Here is a 27,948-nt window from a genome sequence, read left to right as displayed (position 1 = left end):
CATCATCGTCATCATCATCATCATCATCATCATCATCATCATCATCATCATCTCTGTATGTCGACAATTTTTCAGCTCTTCAATTTGAACTCACTGATTTCCTATGTGATGTAAGGACTTGAGTGTACCTCGTTTTACCGTGACAACGCTTTTTAGTTTCTTTACCACTCTGATTGTTATATTATTTATGCCTTTGTTTTATGAAGAATTTTAGATAAGGGCGCAAATAGCCATAGTAGCTGACGCGCCCTTTTTAAACTCTACTACTACTACTACTACTACTACTACTACTACTACTACTACTACTGCTACTGCTACTACTGTAAGGACTTGACAAATGTTGAACTTTCAAATCTTTGCCAAAAAATAAATATCCGAAGCTTCGTTCTTTCGTTTGCTCTGTTGAAGCCATGTTCTCTACAACTTACGTTAGTGAAAAATTATTTTCAGCAATTAAAATAGTAAAAACTAAATTTAGATCACGACTGACAGACAAATACCTTCGTGATCAAATACGACTGACAGTAAGTGACATAATTCCTGATTTTGAAACTTTGCCGCAGAGACATTCTGAAGACAGTTAATTTTAGGTTGTGATATTGTTCATTTATTGGACATTTCTTTTCTCGTTACACGTACTAAATATACTTTGTAGCCTTGTACTGTATAAAATAATATTTAAGTGCTTGACGTAAGGAAAATGAAAATCCGTTAATAAGTCAGACAGTTGCTTCACTTCCCTTCGGGTGTCCGCCTCCCTCCATAGGTGCTATGCACGTTGCAGGTTACACAGTGGCTCGGCGCACGATTACATTTTCGCCACCGCTGCTTTATATTGACAAAATTAAAGTTTATGTTCATGCCAAGTTGTCTGCAGGAATGCTAATCAAGAGATGTCACATTTTGTTAAGACGGTTTTGGCTTTAAAATTCAGGGTTGATCTTTACCCTAGAGATCTAATTGTCGAAAGAGATCCAGGGCCAATAATCCCTTTGGAATTTGATTTCAGGGATGTATCCTTTGAGCCACAATATGAATTCAAATAACGAGGTGTGCACATGAACGATGAAGACCTTTCCATTGAACCACTTTCCTTCAAGTATGCTGAAGATTCCAACCGGCAGACCCCTGCATATAAGTGGGCCCCCTGAGTCACCCAGATACAAGTGAGTCTGGTTCACCTCGCCACCCATTGTGCATAATTGATACGCCTCCTGCCATCTTGAGTCGCCGAACTGTTTGCAAGGGATTGGCGCCACGCTGAAAGTTAATTTATGCAGAGCAGCACCTGAAAATGTAATAGTAATATTATTTTCGTTACTGCACTTGCACAAAAAAGTGATCAAATAATATGAACTGTAAGGCTTCAATATAATGTCGCTTCAACAGTTAGGTTAGATTCTTCACGATAATATTCTTGTTACACTCTCACTTTAAGAGAGGAACATAGGTTAAGAGTGTTTGAGAATAAGGTTCTTAGGAAAATATTTGGGGCTAAGAGGGATGAAGTTACAGGAGAATGGAGAAAGTTGCACAACGCAGAACTGCACGCATTGTATTCTTCACCTGACATAATTAGGAACATTAAATCCAGACGTTTGAGATGGGCAGGGCATGTAGTACGTATGGGCGAATCCAGAAATGAATATAGAGTGTCAGTTGGCAGGCCGGAGAGAAAAAGACCTTTAGGGAGGCCGAGATGTAGATGGGAGGATGATATTATAATGGATTTGAGAGAGGTGGGGTATGATGATAGAGACTGGATTAATCTTGCACAGGATAGGGACCGCTGGCGGGCTTATGTGAGGGCGGCAATGAACCTCCGGGTTCCTTAAAAGCCATTTGTAAGTAAGTAAGTATAATATACACATTATTAGGAACATTAAATCCAGACGTTTGAGATGGGCAGGGCATGTAGCACGTAGGGGCGAATCCAGAAATACATATAGAGTATTAGTTGGGAGGCCAGAGGGAAAAAGACCTTTGGGGGGGGCCGAAACATAGATGGGAGGATAATATTAAAATGGATTTGAGGGAGGTGGGTTATGATGATAGAGACTGGATTAATCTTGCACAGGATAGGGACCGATGGCGGGCTTATGTGAGGGCGGCAATGAACCTTTGGGCTCCTTAAAAGCCATTTGTTGTTGCGTTACAAGAGCGGTATGTTGACGTTTTCATATTCGAGGAAAATATTGAAAAAGCGAAACGTAGTTGAGCTTTTTTAATTTCCGAGAACATGAAAACAAACCTATCGCTCGTGTATCGTACATTATTTTGTGCGAAGATCGTTTATTACATACTTTAAAGAGGAATTTCTAATTAGTTGCAAAGAAATCTCCATCTTGGTTTCTGTTCAATGACGGCAACTTTTAAAAACTAAAATATCTATCTTCAACATTGTTGCTATAAAATGTTTTCTGTGTTTACTATATTCCAGCAGGCCGTGATATACGTCTGTCTTTTTTTCCCCCCAGTCTATAGGCTAAATGCGAACTTAAAACAAACGGTAAGGTTATGTAATGATTTATTTTTCATTTTAATATTTTAACAGTATTATTTATATAACATATTGCAGTAATAACATCGGCATCTGGAATCTTGTTGATTTTTTCACGGCTTCCTTAATGTTGCTTGTATCAGGAATGCAATAAGTTTCGTGGAGTAGTAGACTTTACTTAATTTTTGCAAATATTTAAAAACAATAATTAACAGTGCAATTTGGGTGAAATTGCAGTTGTAAGTTTCCAATTTATAGTTATTACTATGTTAAACGTCTCTAAAAATAATATGTTAAAAGCCTAAAGCAGTAAAATGAATGTCGCGCTTAAGCAGTAAGAAGAGGGAAATTGTTATGTGTGTTACGTTGGGAATACTGAATGTGGTATTTCACACTTACTGCGTATTGGTTCTGTGCGGAAAGCAAGCAAATACGCACGATCTCGCACAAAAAAAATATTATTTTCGTTACTGCAATTACACAAAAAGTGATGAAATAATATGGACTGTAAGGCTTCAATATAATGTCGGTTCAACAGTTAGGTTAGATTCTTCACGATAATATTCTTGTTACTTCGACATGAAATTTTTACTTTACTTTGGATGACATTACTTACTGGCTTTTAAGGAACCCGAAGGTACATTGTCGCCCTCACATAAGCCCGCCATTGGTCTCTATCCTGAGCAAGATTAATCCAGTCTGTCATCATAGCCTACCTCCCTCAAATCCATTTTAATATTATCTTTCCATCTACGTCTCGGCATCCCTCAAACGAAAACTTACTAGGCACTTGGTCAGTAATTGATTACTTGTAAATAGTTTCTTTAATCTATCACAAAATATTTCAATATTCAGTAATTTCATCACTATACAATTTTGTTATTCTAGATTTAATTTGTAATTCAGTAAATATAAAATATTCTTTGTTTCTCTATGATAAATTATCTAGCTTTAATTATTCAGGTAATCTTTTCGTACTTTGATTTTATTGTAATTGTAAATTTAATACTAATTGTAATATTATTTGTAATTGTAATTGTAAATTTAATACTAATTGTAATTTTATTGTTGATATTGTAGTTGGAATCTCCTGGTAGAGGGGCAGAGAAGGCCTGACGGCCTTATCTTTACCAGGTTAAATAAATACAATACAATACAAAGGTCTTTTTCCCTCAGGCCTCCCAGCTCACAACCTATGTGTATTTCTGGATTCGTCCATACGTGCTACATGCCCTGCCCATCTCAAACATCTGGATTTAATGTTCCTAATTATGTCAAGTGAAGAATACAATGCGTGCAGTTCTGTGTTGTGTAACTTTCTCCATTATCCTTTAACTTCATTCCTCTTAGCCCCAAATATTTTCCTGAGTACCTTATCCTCAAGCACCCTTTAACCTATGTTCCTCCCTTAAAGTGAGAGTCCAAGTTTCACAACCATAAAGAACAATCGGTAATGTAACTGTTTTATAAATTCTGACTTTCAGATTTTTTGACAGCAGACTAGATGATAAAAACTTGTCAACCGAATAATAACAGGTATTTCCCATCTTTATTCTGTGTTTAATTTCCTCCTGAGTATCATTTATATTTGTTACTGTTGCTCCCAGGTATTTGAATTTATCCATCTCTTCAAAAGATAAATTTCCAATTTTTATATTTCCATTTCGTACAATATTCTCTTCACGAGACATAATCATATACTTCGTATTTTCGGAATTTACTTTCAAACCTATCTCTTTACTTGCTTCAAGTAAAATTTTCGTGTTTTTCCTAATCGTTTGTGGATTTTTTCCTAACATATTGACGTCATCCGCATAGACAAAAAGCTGATGTAACCCGTTCAATTCCAAACCCTCTCTGTTATTCTGGACTTTCCTAATGGCATACTCAAGAGTAAAGTTATAAAATTAAAGGTGATAGTGCATCTCCTTGCTTTAGCCCGCAGTGAATTGGAAACGCATCTGACAGCAATTGACCTATACGGACTGTGCTGTATGTTTCACTGAGAAACATTCTAATTAATCGAACTAGTTTCTTGGGAATACCAAATTCAATAAGAATGACATTAATTTTTAAAATTATTTTCGTAAATCTAAACCACAGCCTTCTGGAACTGTATTCAGTGTGTATTTAGACACGCTTATTTGATTAGCTCAATCCCTGGAATGTTTACAGCGGTAGTATTTTAAGTATAGAAGGCTGTGGTCTGTAGCTTGTGATGGCCATTGTTACCAATTTAGTGACTGTGTCATTTTTGTTGCACTTTTTATTAATAATTCTGTAAGGCACTTTGAAGCTTTAACATTATTTTAAATGATAATTCTCAATGGACATTGCAAAATGATCTAGCAAATAACTGAAGTAACTTGAAATTATTTTATTAAGAAATTTAATGAGTTGCGTAAGCTTCAAAGATTCGCGTTACTGACTGTACGAAACAATTTATTGTATACATCATGTAGCCTATGTGTATGTTATAAGGAAGGAGGTATGCTTTTTTTTTAAATCGAGGTATGCCAGGGGAAAATCTTGGGGTAGCATATCGTCTCTGGTTTTTTCCCCACTTCCCTGAGTATATCATATAAAACTGGCTCTGTTGTAGTTCAGCTGTGACAGTCTTGCGCCTAAAGATGGCTTTAGAGATACTTCAACATGCATTTGGTAGTGTTTTCATCAATATCTCAGAAACTTGTTTTTACCGCCTAATCTCTTTGTAAAAGTTAGGTCTTCAATATAGAAGAACTCCCCGGAAAAAGTATGTAACATCAAGTTAATATAACAGGTGACTTGGGTAAAAAAAAAGTAATTTTGAAGCCTTCATTTATAACAATAAATTATTGCTTCCAATAGCTCAGGCCTGCAGAACCCGTAAGTAGGGGAAATGTGACGTCAGCCTCACTCCACTTCTATTGGAGATGATCGACTTCAGCGTAGAGTAGTTTATATTCTTTACCCGCGCAAAATCCATCAGGATTGTAATAAATTCATCGCATCTATAATCCGTTATCTCGTTTCAAGATTTACAATAATTATGCTAGATTTCCTGTCGGTAGTTTCTTTGAGATTTCTTTGCACCTAGTTTGCTTTAGATTTTCGAAAATTTTCCTCCTATCATCACCTACGGAAACATAAATTTAAAGCATTTAAGTCAGGGCCGGGCATGAGAGCGGCTCAGTCTAGCCGGCCAGAGCTGCTCTCGCTCCGCAAGGCACTTCAATTCCTAGCCGGAGCAGAACGCTCACGCAGTGGCGGACTCGCATTACAGCTACCTTCCCTGCATTAATGTAATAAGAGCCACGGTTGTTCTAGTCATTCAGTCTGTCAGTACATAATAGATTATAAGGATATTACATCAATCCATTGTACATTACAGAATTTATAACATTGTTATTAATTTAATGAAATAAACTTCGCTCTATGCACACACACAAATCATTAGGCTTATTTACATAACCCATACACACATACTGCAATCTCCTCACCACGGTTCTACAAGACAGGCGTATGGCTTCCACTTCCCCTACTTGCTGTGACAGAGTTCATCTGCCAATATAATTAACATCGCTTGATGAATTCATCTTGGTTGAATGTTTTCAATTCCTTTGCAATTTCGTGGCAAATTTTGTAGCTAATTCTCATAGCCGAGTCATTATTGTCATTCTGTTAGTATATAATGTAATATAATATATGGTATGATATGCTGTGATATGATTTATTATATATCATATGATATGATATATGATATGACCATAAATTAATACAACTTACAAAACATGTTTCTCAGGTACATTATATTAGAGTATCTATTCGATATTTATATTGCATTATAAGTTATTATAGTACATTTAGTAATATATAATTTTAAATTATACAAGTATTATGATTATATCATAGTATAGTATATTACAGTTCATGATATATAATATGATATATCATGAACTGTAATATACTATACTATGATATATCATAATACTTGTATAATTTAAAATTATATATTACTAAATGTATAATAACTTATAATGCAATATAAATATCGAATAGATACTCTAATATAATGTACCTGAGAAACATTTTCTTTAAGTTGTTGTATTAATTTATGGCGTTCATTACCAACATATTTGTCATATTCAGTAAAGAATATGTTGTAAAGAATAATGCTGTTGGATATTGAACTTCTTAATCAGTTGGAGTGTTTTATGCCAAATTAAACACTTTGCTAATCCTCTGCTCTCTACCAAAAATAACTCCTCCTCCCATGATACATTAAACGTATTGGGAGTAGCGGGCCGCTTTAGTGTATGAGCGGAAGCTCAGTCTTCAAAGTTCGTCTCATACTGCAGAGTCACCACTGTACCGACACTGAATGACGTACAGTATGCATACGTCAGAGCGCTCGCAAGACACGCTCTTTAAAGCACATAGCGCTCATTTCTCAGAATCACGCAATGTGCCCAGCCCTGATTTAAGTAGTGAAGCTTGAAAGTCACTATTAATTTCAATTCAAATTGAACACAACGAGTGACGTCCTTAATTTGACAGTACATAAATAAATAAATAAATAAATAGAGTGAGTGAATAAATGAATAAAAGAATAAATAAATAAATAAATAAATAAATAAATAAATAAATAAATGTACAGTTCGTAATAATGAACTTACTCGAAAATTTGTGCATTCCATAATTCTTAATTATGGGCTTTGTTGAAATATGGTTTAATATTGAAATGACGAGTAGAAATAAAATGGATGGGATACAGTAAACAAGCAATTCTTTCGTCTTCTTCATTTCCTTTGGAAGTAGTATTTCTTCACGGGTTTAGATTTTGCCATGCTCCAGTTTTCTTTAAACTGCAATTTATTTATTTATTTATTTATTTATTTATTTATTTATTTATTTATCTATTTATTTATTTATCTATTTATTTATTTATTTATCTATTTATTTATTTATCTATTTATTTATCTATTTATTTATTTATTTATGTATTTATTTATTTATCTATTTATTTATTTATTTATCTATTTATCTATTTATTTATTTATTTATGTATTTATTTATTTATCTATTTATTTATTTATTTATTTATGTATGTATTTATTTATCTATTTATTTATTTATTTATCTATTTATTTATTTATTTATGTATGTATTTATTTATCTATTTATTTATTTATTTATCTATGTATTTATTTATTTATCTATGTATTTATTTACCTACTTATTTATGTATTTATTTATTTATATATTTATTTAGCTATTTATTTATTTATTTATCTATTTATTTATTTATGTATGTATTTATTTATTTATCTATTTATTTATGTATTTATTTATTTATTTATCTATTTATTTATTTATCTATTTATTTATGTATTTATTTATCTATTTATTTATTTATCTATTTATTTATTTATTTATTTATTTATTTATCTGGACTGCGTTATAATGTTGAATGACAGCATTGGCATCCGGTCATATAGCTATCATTCACTTATCAACGTACAACTTATTATCGTCTAATTACTAGTAAAACCAGTTAAGATCAGTAATGCAAGTTTTGTAAAGACAGGAATTGAAACTTTATTAATGCACGAAAAATCGTAATAAATTCTTCAAATAAAGTAATGGATTTGTTGCGTGCATGTAACATTTCGGACTTAATTCCATTTTAGTGGAATACAGAGCACGGAAAGACAAGTCGGGGACTGTACTTAACTTATTTTAGACAAAAAGTGAACTCCATCGGCTTTACTAGTAATAGGACGATATAAACATAGGTAGACCTTCTTACTTTACTTGCACACGTACAGTTTTAAATTTATTTTATATGTCTTTTAACTTATTTATTTCCCCTCATTCATTTTTCTCATATTTTCTAAAGGTATGTTCCTAAGGATTTTATTATCTGTTCATTTGTAATTCTTGATAGCGTATTGTATACCTGCCGCCGCGAGAATGAATGTTGATGCAGCCGAGCGTAACTAGAACCCTATGACCGCACTGGTAGAAAAGATGGGTGGGGTAAGAAGGGGTAGTAAGACAGTCGCTCTAAGGAGCTGCAGTTCTGCAGGTCTGCAATAGCTGAATAAGCCTGTATCCTTGATTAGTCAAATGGTTATGCTAGTAAATGGGCCTATCGAAATATGTCTCTGAAATTATTTTTCTTTTTTCTGAAACGTGTACAGTAGAACTTGGTTATAACGACATCCAAGGAACCTTGAAAATTATGTTGTTATAAACGAGTGTCGTAGTAGCCGAGATTCATATTATCAGTCTAGTGAGGTGGAAAATGAAAAATAATAAACATAATTAGGCTTATTTTAGATTTATGTATTCGCTTTTAAGCATACCATGAACACAATAAAATACATATACAATTATAAATACAGTATTCTGTATTAAAACTGTTTGTTCATTACTCATCAAACTTATTTACTGAGGAGTGAAGTAATCAGTCATTTTACTCTGTTGTCTCCTACTTGCCCAATATACACTTTCTAAATTAAATTCTATGTTCATTATTTCAGTTGCAATTTCACTGCTCCTTCTCCTAGCTTCATACTCCCTCCTCTAGCTTCATAGAAATGTTCACAACTCTAATGGCTTCTAAAGTGTCACTCACTTCTTTTAGTGGCCATGCTGCGTTAAAGTGCATGCACTTAGTGAAAACTTCCTGTCGAAACTGACCGCATGCAGGTACCATTAATACCGCATGAATTCGGGCAGGTTACAATGGGATGGGGAATCTGCCTGCATTCCAGAGGTCTATGATTGAAGGGAACAATAAAGGATTTGCCAGATTTCAGCAAAATATTTCTTAAAATACTTTGGTTCTTAGAAAATAGTATTCCAAACTGAGGTTGAAAATGACGTTATATGCGAGGTAGACGCATATATTGTCGGACCATCGGATCTGTGCCCCTTCAGCGCTGTCGTCGTTCTTGGAAAAGTTAAAGCCTGTACTCACTCCATTTCACCCGCTTTCCTCCCATAACGTTAAACAGCGGACCACGAACCTTGCCGAATAGGAATGTTGCCAAACTTTCGTCAAACGGTGTCATAAATAACTGGTCCTCCATGCTACAATATCATTTCTTTCAATCAAAATACATCTTGTATTTCTACATTTTTTAAACCTAAATTCCATGTCTCGAATCTCTTTCCGTAGCGTTTCTCTCGAACCTTGGAAATTATTGGTCCTCTCGCAGCCTTCAGTAATTTCTTCAATGTCGGAACTTCTTTCTGCACGGTATAAAGTTTTTGTATCTTTCTTCTTAAAATACGTCGGTTCATATCATCTACAAGAATTAAAGGTTCCCTAGGTCTGTTCTTCCCTGGTGATTCTAGCTTTTCATCTCGTGCACAGACTCCCTCTCTCCTGATTTTCTTTATTAGGAGTTCTGACCTGTCTATATAAATTACATAAAATGTTGTATTATTAGTATTAGTTACGTAAGTAATTTTAATGCGTAATCAATTGAAATAAAATAAACCTCACCAGTGATCGCAGCTGCTCTTTTCGTTGTCTTATTTATAGGAAAGAGATATTGACCTGTTTGTTTCTCTTCATCGCTAAATGCTATTACGTAGTTGCTTAATAATATTTCTTTCGCCACTCCGTGCTGCAGTATTCATGTTGAGTTGACAACACTGGACTGCAAGTGCAAATAAACTGTCCTGCAAGAAGGCTCAAAATTGTGAGTAGTGGGGGAGAGAAAGAGAGAGAGAGATAGAAAAGAGAGAGATAGGAATGCAGGGAGAGAAATGAATTACCGAGGCTGAGAAGGAATTAGGGTTCAGTTAGCATATCTTACGGGGGCACAGATCAGATGGTCCGACAATACATTTGTCGTATTAAGCAAGGTAGAAAAGCGTATGTCTTATGGGGAATTAGTTGGGACCACAGAATATTTGACGTTATAGGCGAGGTGTCGCACAAAACGAGGTCGCTATGGCCAAGTTCTACCTGTATTATAGTTTTGTTGATTACACTCTTATTCCCGGGAGGTCTTAAATTACATTAAAGAATAAGAAAAAAAAAAATTGAAAGAAGTTTGACTGTCATGTCGGAAGCTCTCACCTGCTTTCTGCATCGCTCGACTATCTGATGTTGCGGGCGGTTTGAGTAATTGCAGAATATCATTGCTCACGGAAGTTAGACCAAATCCGACGCCGACGCAAGGATCGCCCCAGTAAGGGGCTTGTTCAGTAGACAGCGCCACACTGTTGACATACTTATTAAGCACAAAGGGGTAAACCACCTTGATAATCGCTATGTCGTAGAAGACCACATCCTGGCCGTCTTCGCGGTAGGTGTGGCTGTATTTAGGATGTCTCACTACCAGCCTTGCATTCCTCTCCTGTCGATAGTTGCCACTCTCGAACACGTAGACGATTCCTGCCGTCACCCAGTATAATTCGGGGCCGTTGAGCTCGGTGCAGTGGCCTGCCGTGAGCACCCACTCGCTGGTGACGAGAGTGCCGGTGCATTTGTAGTCGGTGCGCTGCACCAGCACCACGTAGGGAAAGTCTCCATGCGACACCACTTTCCCACCAATCACACGTGGTTCCTTCTGCAGTCCGGAAACCACAGTCATACATAGCGCCACGCACTGCAGCGTATGTACTATGGCCATGCTGCAGCTCGTGTTGCTTAATCAGCCGCACATTTATGAATCACGAAGTGTATAGTGCTAGCACAGTTGTGTCACTCTGTAGTAGGAGAGACATACGAATAATTACTACAATGAAAATAATGATAAAAATGAAGTTGTTAGAAAACTTTCCAGTGTTACTACACTGTTGCAGTCATAATTGAGTGATCTTCAGTATCACTAGACCTGGGATTTTAAGGCACTGAAAAATGTATGTTTAGGCGCGAAAAATGGACTCTTAAAATTAGATTAGGCTCGTAAAATAATAAAATAGACACTTAAAACATTGTAACAAGCTTTCAAAATATTTTGTCGAATTTAAATAATTGAAAAAGAAATTAATAATTGGCTTAAACATTTGTTCAGATTAAATTATTGAATTACTAAATAATAATAGTTAAACTATTATGAAATGATAAATATTAATATATTTTAATGAAAATCTAGTGAACACAAGTTACAGTACCGTCATTTCCCATAACTGTGGTCCATTCAAATTTTGTGTTCCATAACGTAGTACCTCGTTGATCTATATTTTTACTGTACTGTAGTTTGAAATCAAGTCACTGTAGTTATCTACGAACTGTCTATGTTACTTCTACAGTGTTCTTTGAATAGTTGTATCGTGGACCATAGTTGTGTTCCAGGACCATAGTTACGGCAAATGACGGTACGGTACTAAAATATTAAAACTCTTTCATTCATAATTTGCTTGCAATACGTAACAGTAATCTTGAAATTGTTCACTTTGAAGCTTTGTCTTTCTTCCATCAGCATCTTTCTTAGGCTGAGAAAAAAACCGAGTTTAGAAGGGTATGGCCAATGCTATTTATATATTTTGTTTCAATTTCATTGGGGAGATCTGCACTTTCTCCATCCATGTTTCGCACGCTACAACAATGAAACCCTGGATTTTTCCACGGAGTCGCGTAATAAAATAACAAAGAGTGCTGGTGTGTCACATCATATTTTGACAAGTTGTGAAACAGCTGTTTATAATAACTCAAAATATTGAGTGTCTGTAATAACCGCTACATAGACGGGTTGGAATATGCATTCTATAGTTCAAAAGTAATCTTATTCTTGTTATAGTAAAATTTATTAAAACTATGCAATTTTGAAATATAAGAAAACAGGTATTTTACGCATCAAAACCGTGAAAAAGCCATTAAGGACCCAAATTTAATGTTTTTAAAATAAGACAAATTTATTATATTGTACTAATAAAATTCATATATAAAAATCGAAATAATTTTGAATTGTATTCTCATAGTTATGAAAAAAAAGTTACGACTTCTTTAAGATTATTTGAACCGAAATGCAACACTGCTACAGTATTTAATCATAGTAGTAATTTAGGCCCAAGAATATATATCAAATTTATATTTAAATACCCTAATCTTGTCAATTCTAATAGTTCTAGTACTAAATTTGAAAAATTATGTATGGATTTTATAAAAATTGAAAAATTGTAAATTTAAATTTATATATTCTTATTGCGTACTAGACATAAGACAAATTGTATTATGTATGACTTGAGGCTTTCCCGGCGTTTGATGTAGAATAACTCTTCTCGGGTTCTCAGCCAGGTGAGTTGGAGATTAGCTTCCAAGCTTTCGACGGCTAGCTCTGCCATCTTCTTCAGGGACGAAGTCCCTGTCCTGAGCAAGATTAATCCAGTCCCTAGCGTATAACCCACCTCCCTCAAATCCATTTTAATATTATCTTCCAATCTACGTCTCGGCCTCCCCAAAGATTTTTTTTTTCCTTCAGATCTTCCGACTAACACTCTATATGCATAACACTTCGTCCCTGAAGAAGATGGCAGAGCTAGCCGTCGAAAGCTTGGAAGCTAATCTCCAACTCACCTGGCTGAGAACCCGAGAAGAGTTATTCTAAATTGTATTATATATTTCTTAATTTCAATTCAGGAATCCGCTCCTGGGCACGAGTTCTACTCTTTCAGGGGCGAGCTAAAGTTTTTCTGTTTATATTATATTTTATGTTTCAATTATTAGCAATTTAAATAAATAAATAAATAAATAAATAAATATGAATGAATGAATAAGTAAATAGGTAAATAGGTAAATAGATACATAGATAGAGAAATAGATAAATAAGTAAATAAATAAATAGGATACCATAAAACTCTATCAAAATTAATGATTTTTCATGAAACGTCGACATATTTTTAAAATGTTTGTATTAATACTTAAGGAACAAAAACATTTGCCCTAAAATCCCAGGTATAGTGATCACTAGTGTTAAGAACTATATACAGTACACTGAAAACCCTAAAATATGCGTGCAAATATACACATAAAAATTCTGAAATATGCACTTACATATGAAGAGTGACAAATTTACTACAGTACAGGATCCCACAAAACTCAGAACACTAGCCATATACTTACTTACAAATAGCTTTTAAGGGGTTAGGTACAGCTTACAGCAGTAAAATGTTTGGAAATATTCAACATTTTTTTCCTCCATTACTGTATCTTATACAATAATGAAAACTGGTATGTGTAAAACACTGTCCTTCTCCTATAGGAGAAAAATATTTTTACGATTCAAAAGAATTGTTTATATATTTTTTTTCAAAATTCAAAATGAAGCTTTTCCCTCATAATTCATAAACTTGTTAACTTTTTCATGTTCTCTCGCTTTTATTTTATTGCTGAAACTCAAGTTTAAAATATCATTATCTTTCAGCTACATTCCTTAATAAACAATTTTTTAAATTTTGTGTTAGAAGAAAATTGACCATTTTTTTTAAATGAATTTATTTATATCAGACAATCTCTCAAAAGTAGAGAAGTGATTTTGTATCATATTGTAGATATGACATGCATAAATACACACAAAAAATTTCATCACAGAATGTTGGATAATTTTTTAATTATGAGGGAAACGCTTCATCACTGTACAGTAAACTGCCATCACTTTGAATTTTGAAAAAAAAAATGTATATATATATATATATATATAATTTTTTTTAAATCATGAAAAGTATCTTTTTCATATAGCAGAAGGACAGTGTTTTACACATACCAATTTTCATTATTGTACAAGATACAGTAATGAAGGAAAAAAAAATGTTGAATATTTCCAAAATTTTACTGCTGTAAGCTGTAGCCTATCTAACCCCTTAAGGAACAAAAAAAAAAAAAACATTTGCCCAAAAATCCCATGTCAAGTCATCACTAGTGTTGAGTATATACACTACAAATCTTAAAATATGCCTGCAAATATACACATTATAATTCCGAATTATGCACTTATAATATACGAAGAGTGACAAATTTACTATAGTATAGGATCCCCCCCCCCCAAATAAAGAACACTAGCCATATACTTACTTACAAATAACATTTAAGGAACCCGGAGGTTCATTGCCGCTCTCGGTCCCTGTCCTGAGCAAGATTAATCCAGTCCCTAGCGTATAACCCACCTCCCTCAAATCCATTTTAATATTATCTTCCCATCTACGTCTCGGCCTCCCCAAAGATTTTTTTTTCCTTCAGATCTTCCGACTAACACTCTATATGTATTTATGTATTCGCCCATACGTTCTACATACCCTGCCCATCTCAAAACGTGAAGAATACAATGCGTGCAGTTCTGTGTTGTGTAACTTTCTCCATTCTCCTGTAACTTCATCCTTCCTTTCCCCATATATTTTCCTAAGCACCTTATTCTCGAACAGTTTAACCTCTGTTATTTCTCAAAGCGAGGAAAATTAAAAACCGTATAATTTATAAATACAAATGGCTTTTAAGAAACCCGCAGGTTCATTGCCGCCCTCATATAAGTCCGCTATCGGTCCCTATCCTGTACAAGGTTAATCCAGTCTCTATCATCATATCCAACTTCCCTAAAATACATTTTAATATTATCCTCCCATCTACGTCTCTGACTCCCCACAGGTCTTTTTTCCCCCCTCCCAACTAATACTCTATATGCATTTCTGGGTTCTCCCATACGTGCTACATACCCTGCCCATCTCAAACGTCTGGATTTAATGTTTCTAATTATGTCAGGTGAAGAATACAATACGTGCAGTTCTGCGTTGTGTAACTTTCTCCATTCTCCTGTAACTTCATTCCTCTTAGCTGAAAATATTTTCCTAAGAACCTTATTCTCAAACATCCTTAATCTCTGTTCCTCTCTCAAAGTGACAGTCCATAATTTATAAATATGTTCAATAATTGTAAATCGGTTATATTCATAAGAAATTAATTTATTTGAATAATACAAATGTTTCTTAACAAATAATGTTTTTATTGTGACGAAGCATCTGTTGAGATCTTAAGTTTTCTTTAGAGAAAATTAAATAAAATAGGCTATGTAGCAACTCTGCAGATCATAAATAACAATGTTTACTCCTTCACTTCACTAACTGTTTTTGTTAACAAATTACATTGTTGTCTCCTTCGGTCGTTAATGCTGCTGTTTAGTGTACGGAATTTTCATGGCCATAGTATGAAGCAAAGTTGTTTTCTCATTGACTACAAATTTTATAGGCTATTAAACGAAATAAAGGTTATGAATTTATAATTATGATATTAATACATTTCTTTGAAATCCATATGCATAAGTTTGACACACTGCCATTAAAAGGAGCAACAATGGTGGTATTTAACGTCATACCATACGTCATACGTCGGAAAAATTCACCATTAAAATGGGACACACTCACGGACAGGAGAACGCGAATTCGATTATGCGCACTGTTCAAAACATACAGAGGTGAGCCTGCCTGGAAAGAAATAAAAAATAGGTTGCAGCCGCCAAATTACTCTTCAAGGAACGACCACTCATATAAATTGAGGGAAAGAAGGCAGAGGACGGACACTGGAAAGTTTTCTTTTCTCAATCGTACTATCAGGGACTGGAATGCTTTACCTGCAGACTTACTAAAGGCTTTACCAGCAACCAAAAATGTATTTAAAAATAGGCTTAAGGACCTTACTAATAGACGGTAATTATACACAGTACTTAAAGGGTGTAAATGATATGTTGTTATTGAAGTGTTGTATCAGTGAAGAATTATGTTGTGTCAGTGAAGTGTGTTGTATCAGTGAAGAAGTATGTCGTGTCAGTGAAGTGTGCTGTGTAAGTGAAACGTGTTCCTGTCAGTGAAGCTGTATAGGTTATAGTGGCAGTGTAAAGTATTTGAACAGTGAAATGTTTTTGAAGTGTTAGTGAAATCAGGATAGAATCAGTGAAATGTGTCGTAGTTCCAGTGCAGTGAGTGAGTTGACAGCGAAATGAGTGTAATGTTGAAAGGCACTTGTGCAGATATGAACATATACTCGTGGGTTTTAGTTCGATCTTAGTTTTAAGATACAAATTAGAATATTTAAAATGTTATTTTAAGTGATCGTTTCATTTAATTTAGTATATTCCCTGTTGTTGTTGTTGTTATTATTATTATTATTATTATTATTATTATTATTATTATTATTATTATTATTAGTATTAATTATTAGTATTATCATTAATTGTATTTTTAATTAATAAGTTTATTATTGTCATTATTGAGTGTAATTAGTTACCACTGCCACCGGGTATATACCCATTGCAGTGTGAATAAATACATACATACAATAGTCTAAGAGCTTATTGAATGAAAAATGTCTTCTTCAAACCTTGTTGGAAAAACGTCAAAATGAATGATTTCCAGTTGGATGTGTGGAGGAACGTCGCTTTAGTAAAGATATTGAATATTTACTACTATTACAATTTCATGAATTCTTCAACTTAATAGTAACTCGTTTTTCATACCGCGTCGTGTTGCATCTGAAGAGAACTTAAACCGAGAAGCTAGAAGTGTTTATAAAGAATCTTGAATAAAAACTTAACAGAAGCTAAGATAATTTTAATAACACCTCCAACTCGCATGTGATATCACTCGTAATTCATTATAAAGAAATCAGCTTCCAGATTGCATTGTATACAGGGCCGTACCGCGATAACTTGCGTTAAAACTTGGGAAGCTTGTGTTTTATATCTTTATTGTTACGAATAAAGCTTTTACTCGATCTTAATAGGATATATAATAAAATTATGCTGCAATACGCAGGACTTTTACTTGCAAGATTTTATCAAGAGAATAATATGGTTAAGAAGAAGAGGTGACTAAATTTTTTTATTTTGTTATAGGCTAGATATAAATGTTACTGTTATAATTAAGTTCAATTATGGTTGTTTATATTTGATTCATATCGGCATTCTGCCAGTATGAGTGAAGTATATAACTAGACCACTAAACTTTATGCACTAAAGACCTGAAAATTGCATGCAACTATGCAATGAAAACTGTGCTAAAATATGCGCTAAAAATTGAAATATGTGATGTAAAAAATACACTTTAGAGGTTTACTTACTTACTTACTTACTGGTTTTTAAGGAACTCGGAGGTTCATTGCCGCCCTCACATAAGCCCGCCATCGGTCCCTGTCCTGTGCAAGATTAATCCACTCTCTATCATCATATCCCACCTCCCTCAAATCCATTTTAATATTATCTTCCCATCTACGCCTCCCTAAAGGTATTTTTCCCTCCGGCCTCCCAACTAATACTCTATCAGTCTTACTAATAAACCGTGTATAGTTTTATACGAGACTTATGCAAAGTTGAGACAGAAAACGTTATTAATAAACCGTAAATAAGCTATGGACGTATAAATAGGCTGTAACTATACAATGGGAATTGCTTTGCAGTAGTTATATACACGAAACCCCTTGTTTAAGCTTTGTATATAGCGAAAAAATGGCCGCCCCTCTAACAGCTGTTCCTATCGACTGCAATTTTATGATGATGGTTACCTTGTGACCACAGAAGAACAAACCAAAGATCATAGAATTATTAGAATAATATTGCTGTAGCTTGTACTCTTTGACCAAAATGTAGTGTGGTAATCGATTAGAGCCAGTTGTACTATCGATATTTAACACGTCACACTAGAGCGCCCTACCGGATGCAATAGAGAACCTCAGATATTCTATTACCTTTCGTAACGAAGTAATGACGAAACTATGACGTAGCTGTGTAACAGTTATACTGTTATACACGACGTATGTAGTGATTATTAGTAAGGAATTTACACACGACTTATAAACGAGCTACTCATTGTATAAGTATAAGACAGTTAAACGTCTGTATATAGAGTTTTTATTAGTAAGACCGTATATGCATTTCTGGATTCGCCCATACGTGCTACATGCCCTGCCCATCTCAAACGTCTGGATTTAATGTTCCTAATTATGTCAGGTGAACAATACAATGCGTGCAGTTCTGTGTTGTGTAAGTAAGTAATATTAGCATATTGAATTTATGTTGAAATAGGTAGATTAATCATATGTTGTATTTGTGTAACAATGTAAGACTTTATTCAAATTCGATATCGTATTAATTTGTTGTCTGATGATACTGAAATGGCGAAAACATTTCTGGCCTGCCTTGTAGTACTATCACAGTCTAGTATATACAGTCACGAAGCTCAATACGTATTAAATATGCATCCATAGATAGTTGCTAACCACTTGGATCGCTACTATCGCCTCATTACAGGCAATGCGAAATAGTATCTGCACAGTCTATTGTTCCTAGTAGCCTAATAAACTCAAGCTTCGTGACTTTATACTGTGGTACTATGGTTCACTTGTCACTTTGTTGCATATAATATTGCGCTCCTAGTGGCAACTGATTGTATTATTTCAGGAACTAGTTTCTGAGAAATTTTGTTATCCTATGAACGTGACAAATTGGTAATAATATTTCGTAAACAACGCTCCCAACAATAACGTTACGTAACTAAGCAACACTTGGAGAGTCCACAGCTCTGAAACAAAATTATAAGTTACTGGAAATTTCGAGATGAAAGAACCACAGGTTGTAGACGACGACGCGTTGCCAATTGTTTCGTTGGAGGATGGATCAGATCCAGAGGCCGAGCCTACCACGTCAACTTCAACAGACGCAGGCCACCATTCTGAGCTCCCTTCATCGGTAGGATGTTTTCTTTTATTAGTCAGTTTACTCAAAACGCGTGTGTTTCGAATGGATAGCAAAACGAACATTTATTCAATTCATAGTATTCCCACAGTCTAGTATATAGTCACGAAGCTTGAGTTGTGAGAGTGCTAGGAACGATAGACTGTGCCGGTACTATTTCGCATTGTCTGTAATGAGGCGATATTAGCGATCCTAGTGGTTAGCAACTATATATGGACGGATTTTTACTACGTATTGAGCTTCGTGATTGTATATACTGGACCAGTGATGTCAAAGCAAGCGCATTTTTCTGACCTTGACGTCGTGCGCGGGCATCAAGCGCTAGTATGCTAGGAGGAATAAGCAGCCTGTTGAATTAAGAAAACAGTGGTGCACAAACTTCAAACGGTACGTGAAATTTTATGTCGTTATTTTTATATGGCTTCTTTCTGTTTGTTATTTTCTATATTGTCTGTAAAACAAAATTACCAACACCTATTTATTAGCCTAATATTGCAGTTGTGTTTTAAACGTTAATAACACAATAAAGAGTAAAGAAGGAATATTCACACAAATTCCATAATAACTACAACTATAGTATTTAGTATTTATTTATTTAACCTGGTAGAGATAAGGCCGTCAGGCCTTCTCTGCCTCTCTACCAGGGGATTACAACTATAATGTGAAGAATAAAATTACAATTAACATTACATTTACAATTACAATTACAATAAAAATTAAAGTATGACAAGATTACCTGATTAATGAAAGCTAGACGTTTTATCATAGAAATTAAGAACAAAGAATATTTTTGTACTTACTGAATTACCTACAATAACAAAATTCTATAGTGATGAAATTACCGGATATTGAAATATTTTGTGATAGATTAAGAGAACTATTTACAACAAACCATGTCTGAACGAGTCTCAATTACTGACCAAGTGCCTAGTAAGTTTGCGTTTGAACTCAATTTTATTTCGACAGTCCCTGATGCTAGCAGGTAACGAATTCCAGAGTCTTGGCAGGGCTATTGTGAAAGAGGATGAGTATGAGGAGGTGCGATGGGATGGTATTGTTAATATTGTTTCATGGCGAGAGCGTGTGTTCAGATTGTGGTGGGAAGAAAGGTAAGTGAAACGAGACGACAGGCACGAAGGAATAGAAGAGTTCAAGATTTCGAAGAGAAGGAGAAGTGAATGTAAATTTCTTTTCTTATCTAGTTTAAGCCAACCTATTGTTTCCAGGGATGGGGTAATATGATCATATTTACGAACATTGCTTACACACGAGTTATGAGCACGTTGAAGTTTCGTTTTGTTGCCGCTGGAGAGGTCAGTCAGTAAAATGTCAGCATAATAAAAATAGGGAAATACAAGCCTTTGCACAAGGGACTTTTTTAAGCAAGAGGGGAGATGAACATTTATCCTTTTTAGCACATGGATAATAGAATATGCTTTTCTTCAGGTTTCTGTGATTTGCATGTCCCAGTTGAGATTATTATCCATGTAAATGCCAAGATTTTTTACCGAAGAACTGAAAGGGATATGCACTGTACTTCCTTTAACGGGGGAAATGTCGAGGTGCTTTACAGCGTCGGTTTGCCCTTTGTGTCCTAATATAATTATATACTGTGGTACTATCGTTCACTTGTCATTTTGTTGCATATAATATTGCGCTCCTAGTGGCAACTGACTGCATTAATTTAGGAACTAGTTTCTCAGTAATTTTATTATCCTATGAACGTGACAAATTGGTAATAATATTTCGTAAACAACGCTCCCAACAATAACCTTACGTAACTAAGCAACACTTGGAGAGTCCACAGCTTCTGAAACAAAATTATAAGTTACTGGAAATTTCGAGATGAAAGAACCACAGGTTGTAGACGACGACGCGATGCCAATTGTTTCGTTGGAGGATGGACCAGACCCAGAGGCCGAGCGTACCACGTCAACTTCAACAGACGCAGGCCACCATTCTGAGCTCCCTTCATCAGTAGGATGTTTTCTTTTATTAGTCAGTTTACCCAAAACGCGTGTGTTTAGTATAGATAGCAAAAAAAAAAAAAAAAAAAATTGTTCAATTCATAGATCCCCACAGTCTAGCACAGGCATCTCAATTGATGCCCATAGGAGCAAGCGCGCGCTTTAGAGCCCAGGAGAGCCTGAGCGCTTTACAGCGGAAAGGAAAGAGACAGGCGAAAGAGGTAGTTTATGCCTCTTGGTCGAGCTATATACGGGGATGGCCAGCACTGATTCAATAGATAAAGGGAAGAGAACTTATTAAAACTGTACCCATGTTAATTTTTAGATTTGCCTGAGAAGTATAAGAATATAAGTTTTAATTTTAATACTCATTTTTCACAAGTTTGATTTTTTTATTCAAAAGAAATATTTTCTCAACTTTTCGTATAGAAAAGTGAAATTTTCAGGTACAGGCCTATTTATTTAGTAGCCTTACAGAATGTTTTCGTAAACCTAATATACCGTATACCCTATACGTATTACTGAAGAGAGTGTATTGAAAATTTTGAAAATATTCGCATGGAAATTGTTTGTAAGGAAATGAATTAACAAAGCAACTACTGTTACATCATAAGCAAAAGATACGTGCCCAAGTGTTGTAAAAATGTCAGCTCTATAGCTTTATCAGCTTTCGAGAAAATAATTTAATATTCTGATGATAGGAAGTTGCTCACAAATATCACCTTAAAAGCATAATGCGATAAGAGTTTTGTTATGCAATATTAGTTACACTTAAAACAGATACAGTACCTAGGTAACTTTGCTTTGTACTGTAATATTGTTTTAATTAGTTTATTGATTACTTGTTTAAGGCTAAAGATACCATCAATATAAATTCCAACTCATCATGTCATACTCAATCTCTTTCTTTAGAGTATCACTTTCTTTATGAATGATGTGTTTCATCCACTTAATACAGTATAATATTATACTACTATGGAATTTAAGTGAATATTCCTTCTTAACTCTCTATTATGTTATTAAGATTTAAAACACAAGTGCAATATTAAGAAATCAGTGTCAGTACTTTTGTTTTACAGACAATATAGATAATATTAAACAGAAAGAAGCCATATAAAAATAACGACATGAAATTTCACGTTCCGTTTGAAGTTTGTGCACCACTATTTTCTTAATCCAACAGGTTGCTTATTCATATACACAATCGTTCCTCTTTCCATGCTTAGCACTTGCTGCCCGCGCACGACGTCAAGGTCAGAAAAATGCGCTTGCTTTGACATCACTGGTCTAGTATATAGTCACGAAGCTTGAGTTATGAGGGTGCTAGGAGCAATAGACTGTGCCGGTACTATTTCGCATTGTCTGTAATGAGGCGATATAAGCGATCCTAGTGGTTAGCAACTATCTATGGATGCATATTTACTAAGTATAGAGCTTCGTGACTGTATATACTAGACTGTGATATCCCTTCACATTCTTGTCATAGAGCTGCTCTGTAGTTTGAATTATTGCGTTCATTCATAGTCTTCATTTGATCCACTGATTTAACTTTAATATCTTTCCAACTATGTTTTATGCACTATGGCATACAAGAAATTAAAAAAATCAACACTTCGAAGAATCTAGGGAATCGTGTAGCATATTTAAAAAAAAAACTACGAATAATTCCCATGGTTAGTCAGTATATTTTTTTCATTAATAATCTTTCTCATATGTGGAAAACTTTGTAACTATTTCAACAGCTGTTTGATAGGAGAAATACGCGTCAAAAATTACTTTCATACTCCAGCGGCAAGTCTATCGTGCTATCAAAAAGGAGTGATTATATGACAGTAAAAATTTTTAATAGCCTCCCTATCGATATAAAAAAATGAAACTCAAAACATAAGATTATTTAGGGCCAAATTAAAGAAGCACTCAATTTCTCACGCCTTCTATTCTGTAGGTGAATTCATGAAAGTCATAAAATTGATACTAAAGCTTTGTGTTGTACTAGAGTCGACGCCAATTCGGAAGGCGGTAGTCTGCTAGCGTTTGCGTCGAGAGAGACAGATAGAGAGGGCAAGACAGCGTACAACATTGCCACATCGTACTTCACGAGCACGTGCAATACAAATAGTGCAGGAGAGAATTTAAGTTATCAAAAGACAACAATGACCTTAGCCGTTGATTACTGTAAGCATGACACCAAACAAACCCTCTTTCCTTCACTAACAATATTCTTTGCACGGTTCTCAATCCCGCACCACATGCTTCTGCAGTCGTCAACGTTGCAGCCAGCATCAAGATGGCCGGCAGCGTTCTGCTTGTTAACGTTTTTAAAATAATTATACACCTTAAACACTATTTTCCGCGCCTGCGTGTGTAATACTTATCTTTCACAGTCTCTTCTTCCATTTATTTACCTTACATACACACAGTAAATGTCAGTTTTACTTATTCAATGTATTGAAACACTCGCACGTGAACAACTAACTCGAGAAGTGCTTGTTATAGACTGATTCTGATTGGTTCTACTGTACAAGCTTGTGACGTCACATACCAGAAATGCTACGGCGCATATAGAAGCTAACCGCCTTCCGAAATGCCGTCTAGTCTAGTAGAATATATTGTAAAGCTTCTCTGTATATATATTTTTGAACATATTTTTCATAATATGGTCTATCTACAATGATTCTTTGAAATCGTTTCAATCATTATAAACGCCCCATACGCAAGATTGATGCCGTGTGATCAATGAAAAGTCCTGCGCCGTGGCGTCGTGGTCTAAGGCATCCAGCCTAGGACTCGCGTTACAGAATGCGCACTGGTTCGAGTCCTCACGGGGGAAGAAATTTTCTCATGAAATTTCGGCCAGTGTATGGGACCGGTGTCCACCCAGCATCGTGATGCACTTGGGGAGCTACGATAGGTAGCGAAATCCGGTTGCGAATCCCAGCTATAACGGTTGGGGGGGATCATCGTGCTAACCACACGATACCTCCATTCTGGTTGGATGGTCGTCCACCTCTGCTCCGACATGTGGGCGTGAGGCCAGCAGCCGGCTGGTCGGTCTAGGCCCTTCACGGGCTATAGCGCCACGGATTATTATTATTATTATTATTATTATTATTATTATTATCTCTCTATATATTTCAACTAGACTGTAACTATAAATTAAGACTTTATACAGTAATATTAAGTTTTTTTTTGACTTGTTCCATATTCTAGCTGTGAAGCAATGTACGAATTCCATGGAATGTTAATAAATACAATGCAATTCAAAAGACAATTGCCCGTATAAATTGTAGGGCACAGACCATAGTGTTTTTAGTAATCTGTTGACCATATATATATATATATATATATATATATATATATATATATATATATATATACACTTACTTACAAATGGCTTTTAAGGAACCCGAAGGTTCATTGCCGCCCTCACATAAGCCCGCCATCGGTCTCTATCCTGTGCAAGATTAATCCAGTCTCTATCATCATATCCCACCTCCCTTGAATCCATTTTAATATTATCCTCCCATCTACGTCTCGGCCTCCCTAAAGGTCTTTTTCCCTCCGGTCTCCCAACTAACACTCTATATGCATTTCTGGATTCGCCCATACGTGCTACATGCCCTGCCGATCTCAAACGTCTGGATTTTAAGTTCCTAATTATGTTAGGTGAAGAATACCATGCGTGCAGTTCTGTGTTGTGTAACTTTCTCCATTCTCCTGTAGCTTCATCCCGCTTACCCCCAAATATTTTCCTAAGAACCTTATTCTCAAACACCCTTAACCTATGTTCCTCTCTCAGAGTGAGAGTCCAAGTTTCACAACCATACAGAAGAACCGGTAATATAATTGTTTTATAAATTCTAACTTTCAGATTTTTGGACAGCAGACTGGATGATAAGAGCTCCTCAACCGAATAATAACGCGCATTTCCCATATTTATTCTGCGTTTAATTTCCTCCCGAGTGTCATTTATATTTGTTACTGTTGCTCCAAGGTATTTGAATTTTTCCACCTCTTCGAAGGATAAATCTCCAATTTTTATATTTCCATTTCGTACAATATTCTGGTCACGAGACATAATCATATACTTCGTCTTTTCGGGATTTACTTCCAAACCGATCGCTTTACTTGCTTCCAGTAAAATTTCCGTGTTTTCCCTAATCGTTTGTGTATTTTCTCCTAACATATTCACGTCTATATATATATATATATATATATATATATATATATACACAAACATACAGGGCTTTCATTTAAAAACTTTCCAGTCTAAATTTAGATTACTGTATTTTCATGTTTTTATAAAATTACATGGAAAACATTTTATAAATGAAAGATAATAATATTAATGAAGCTTCTTACCAAACGACACACACATTTTCCCACATGAAGAAAACGTTGCAATAGAGTGGTGCTGTTGACTGCCAGCTGTTAAACTGGAACCTGAAATGCTAACACTTGGAATGCTTGAATTAATTAGGTTACGTAATTTAAGTCAAGGACGTATCTTAAAACGCTATTTGATTGTTTTGTCTTTGTTTAATAGAATGTCGCAAACCGTACTAAATAATTTTAATCGAATAATAAACTCTGATCCAGTTAAATGTATTTCCGGAGCGATAATAATGGAGAAATACGAGAATGTGCGAATGATAAGCCGATTTATGTGGTCGTGGAAGTCGTGATATAAACAGTCTATGTACTAGACTGTGATGTAACCAAATACCTTACTATAATAATACCGGGCAGCTGTGTAATAGTAGCATTGGCATGAGTGCGAAATATCCGCACCTGACATCTAGCGGAGGGGGATGGAATATCGTCCACATATACAAATATTAACATAGCGGGATTCGGACTATTGTTTCAAACGTGAGTTACTAATGTGGAATAATATATGAAACACTTAAGAAATGTTGAATAATATTTAATCTAAAATTATTACCTTATATCAGAGCTGCATATTATGGTTTAAATACAATCGTTAAAAATGTTTGAAAAAGTTAATATGATAGGCGGTGTAAGCATATGCAATTAAGAATATACTTGTAACATAACATTTGTAATTTTATTATTATACTTATCGGACCCAACATGCCTTTGAAATTGCTAAATAAAAAAGCTAATTTTTATTGTTCTTTCAACACAGAGACAAAGGCATTAGGCCTAATAACGAATTTTGTTGACTCACGTTTTATGAACTGTCGGAAATCAAAAGTACGATTTGGAGCAATTTGTAATGCTGCAATTGTCACAATTATAAACAGCACTAATTAATAAAACTATTAACTAGCCCAGCAACAAACAATATACATTGCAGTTGATTACAGCTTGTTTCGCGAGTATCTCCACACCGGCCGCCTAGGTAGCAGCACCAGCGTCATTCGCACGCAAAACTGCTAACTGTCCGGTATTATTATAGTAAAGTATTTGATGTAACCGCAGTCTATTATATACAGTCACGAAGCTTAATACGTAGGGAATATGCATCCATTGATAGTTGCTAACCACTAGGATCGCTACTATCGCTTCAACACATACAATGTGAATCAGTAACGGCACAGTCTATTCTTTCTAGTACCCTCATCAACTCAAGCTTCGTGACTATATACTAGACTGTGTCAATACCATACAGAAATTTATTCTTGTCCGACAGAAATATTGATATAAAAAAGTAACATTTTAAGAACACAATGTTTAAGTGATATGTAAATTTGCTTATTGAGATGGTGATACGCTTATGTTATGTTTTTTAACGTTCGCCTACAAAATATTATGTTCTTGAATTTTTCTGGAAGCTTCTGATGTTATTATTTTATATAGACCGTGTATATAAACTGGGCTGCAAAAGTCGCTATGGATTTTGAAATATGTTCGCTTAAGAAACAATAGAAATAGAGATGCACAGAACACATTGCATAATATAAACTCTATTATTGCTCTGTTATATTTACATCATTCAACTTGTTCGTGTATGTCTTCAATAAACTATACATTTATAATAAAATTGATACATTTTTATGGTTAATACAATATGAAACGTAACTGGCCGTATATATCGATTGTAACAATGATAGCACACATGGATAATAAGGAAGGCTGTGGAATACCATATGAACTGCAGCACGGCCGACTTTAACAGAGAAACGAAGGGAGCATCAAGTGGGCCGTGACTGCAATTTCACTATTTTCGTGTATAGTCGTGTCGCTGTTATTTCCGGCGTGACTCCAGAACGAGTACCAATACTCGATAGTTTGAAACGATATACCCTAATAAATTCATAAGTGTATTCCCGCATTTCTTGTCTCGTAGGCTGGCAGATTTGATGTTACATGCGCTCTGTGATTGTCAAGAACAGACGCCTCCAAAAGCGTACTCGCGAGTAAGCCCCTGAACGGAACCGAAGCCAGTACGTAATGAGCGCGCTCCGCCTCACCCATCCCCACCTATACTGTACTCAATGTTTATGAGCAAACGAAGAGCAGTGGCGGACTGCCATTATCGTTGTGTTGGTCGGAGTGTTCCACGGTTTCACAATGTCTTCTAATCATGGACGTAGTACATTCAAGAATGAATAGGAAGAGAAATTTTTTGTGTTAGTCGGGAGAATGTGAAATGCTTAATTTGTTCGAAAATTCTTAAGCGTGTGTTAAAATTCAACATGCAACGACAATACTCGACTCATCAGAAAGAATATCATACAATTACAGGCATGTTGGACATGTGAAAATAAATTATTTTGGGGCTATCTGTATAACTGTTGGTTATACATAATAATCAGTATATTACAATACGTTTACACCC

General features: G+C 35.0%; 2 protein-coding genes across 2 annotated transcripts in view; one reads left to right on the top strand and one right to left on the bottom strand.

Annotated features, from left to right (window-relative positions):
• Positions 1-595: 595 nt before the first annotated feature.
• LOC138695342 (serine protease 1-like) lies at positions 596-25,580 on the bottom strand. Its single transcript, XM_069819763.1, has 3 exons — positions 25,506-25,580; positions 10,581-11,212; positions 596-1,288 (listed from the first exon to the last, which is right to left on the bottom strand). The coding sequence occupies exons 2-3, from the start codon at positions 11,134-11,136 to the stop codon at positions 957-959; spliced, it is 888 nt and encodes a 295-aa protein (XP_069675864.1). The 5' UTR covers positions 11,137-11,212; positions 25,506-25,580; the 3' UTR covers positions 596-956.
• LOC138695341 (uncharacterized) overlaps positions 18,966-27,948 on the top strand; it is a 29,132-nt gene continuing 20,149 nt past the window's right edge. The window contains exon 1 of the mRNA XM_069819762.1: positions 18,966-19,170. Coding sequence (XP_069675863.1) covers positions 19,039-19,170 — 132 coding nt within the window. The 5' untranslated portion in view covers positions 18,966-19,038. The remainder of the gene's footprint in view (positions 19,171-27,948) is intronic.

This window comes from Periplaneta americana, chromosome 2 (assembly GCF_040183065.1).
Source record: "Periplaneta americana isolate PAMFEO1 chromosome 2, P.americana_PAMFEO1_priV1, whole genome shotgun sequence".
NCBI lineage: Eukaryota > Metazoa > Arthropoda > Insecta > Blattodea > Blattidae > Periplaneta > Periplaneta americana.
The sequence above is the reverse complement of the archived record's forward strand: the minus strand, read 5'-3'. Positions and strand labels throughout refer to the sequence as shown.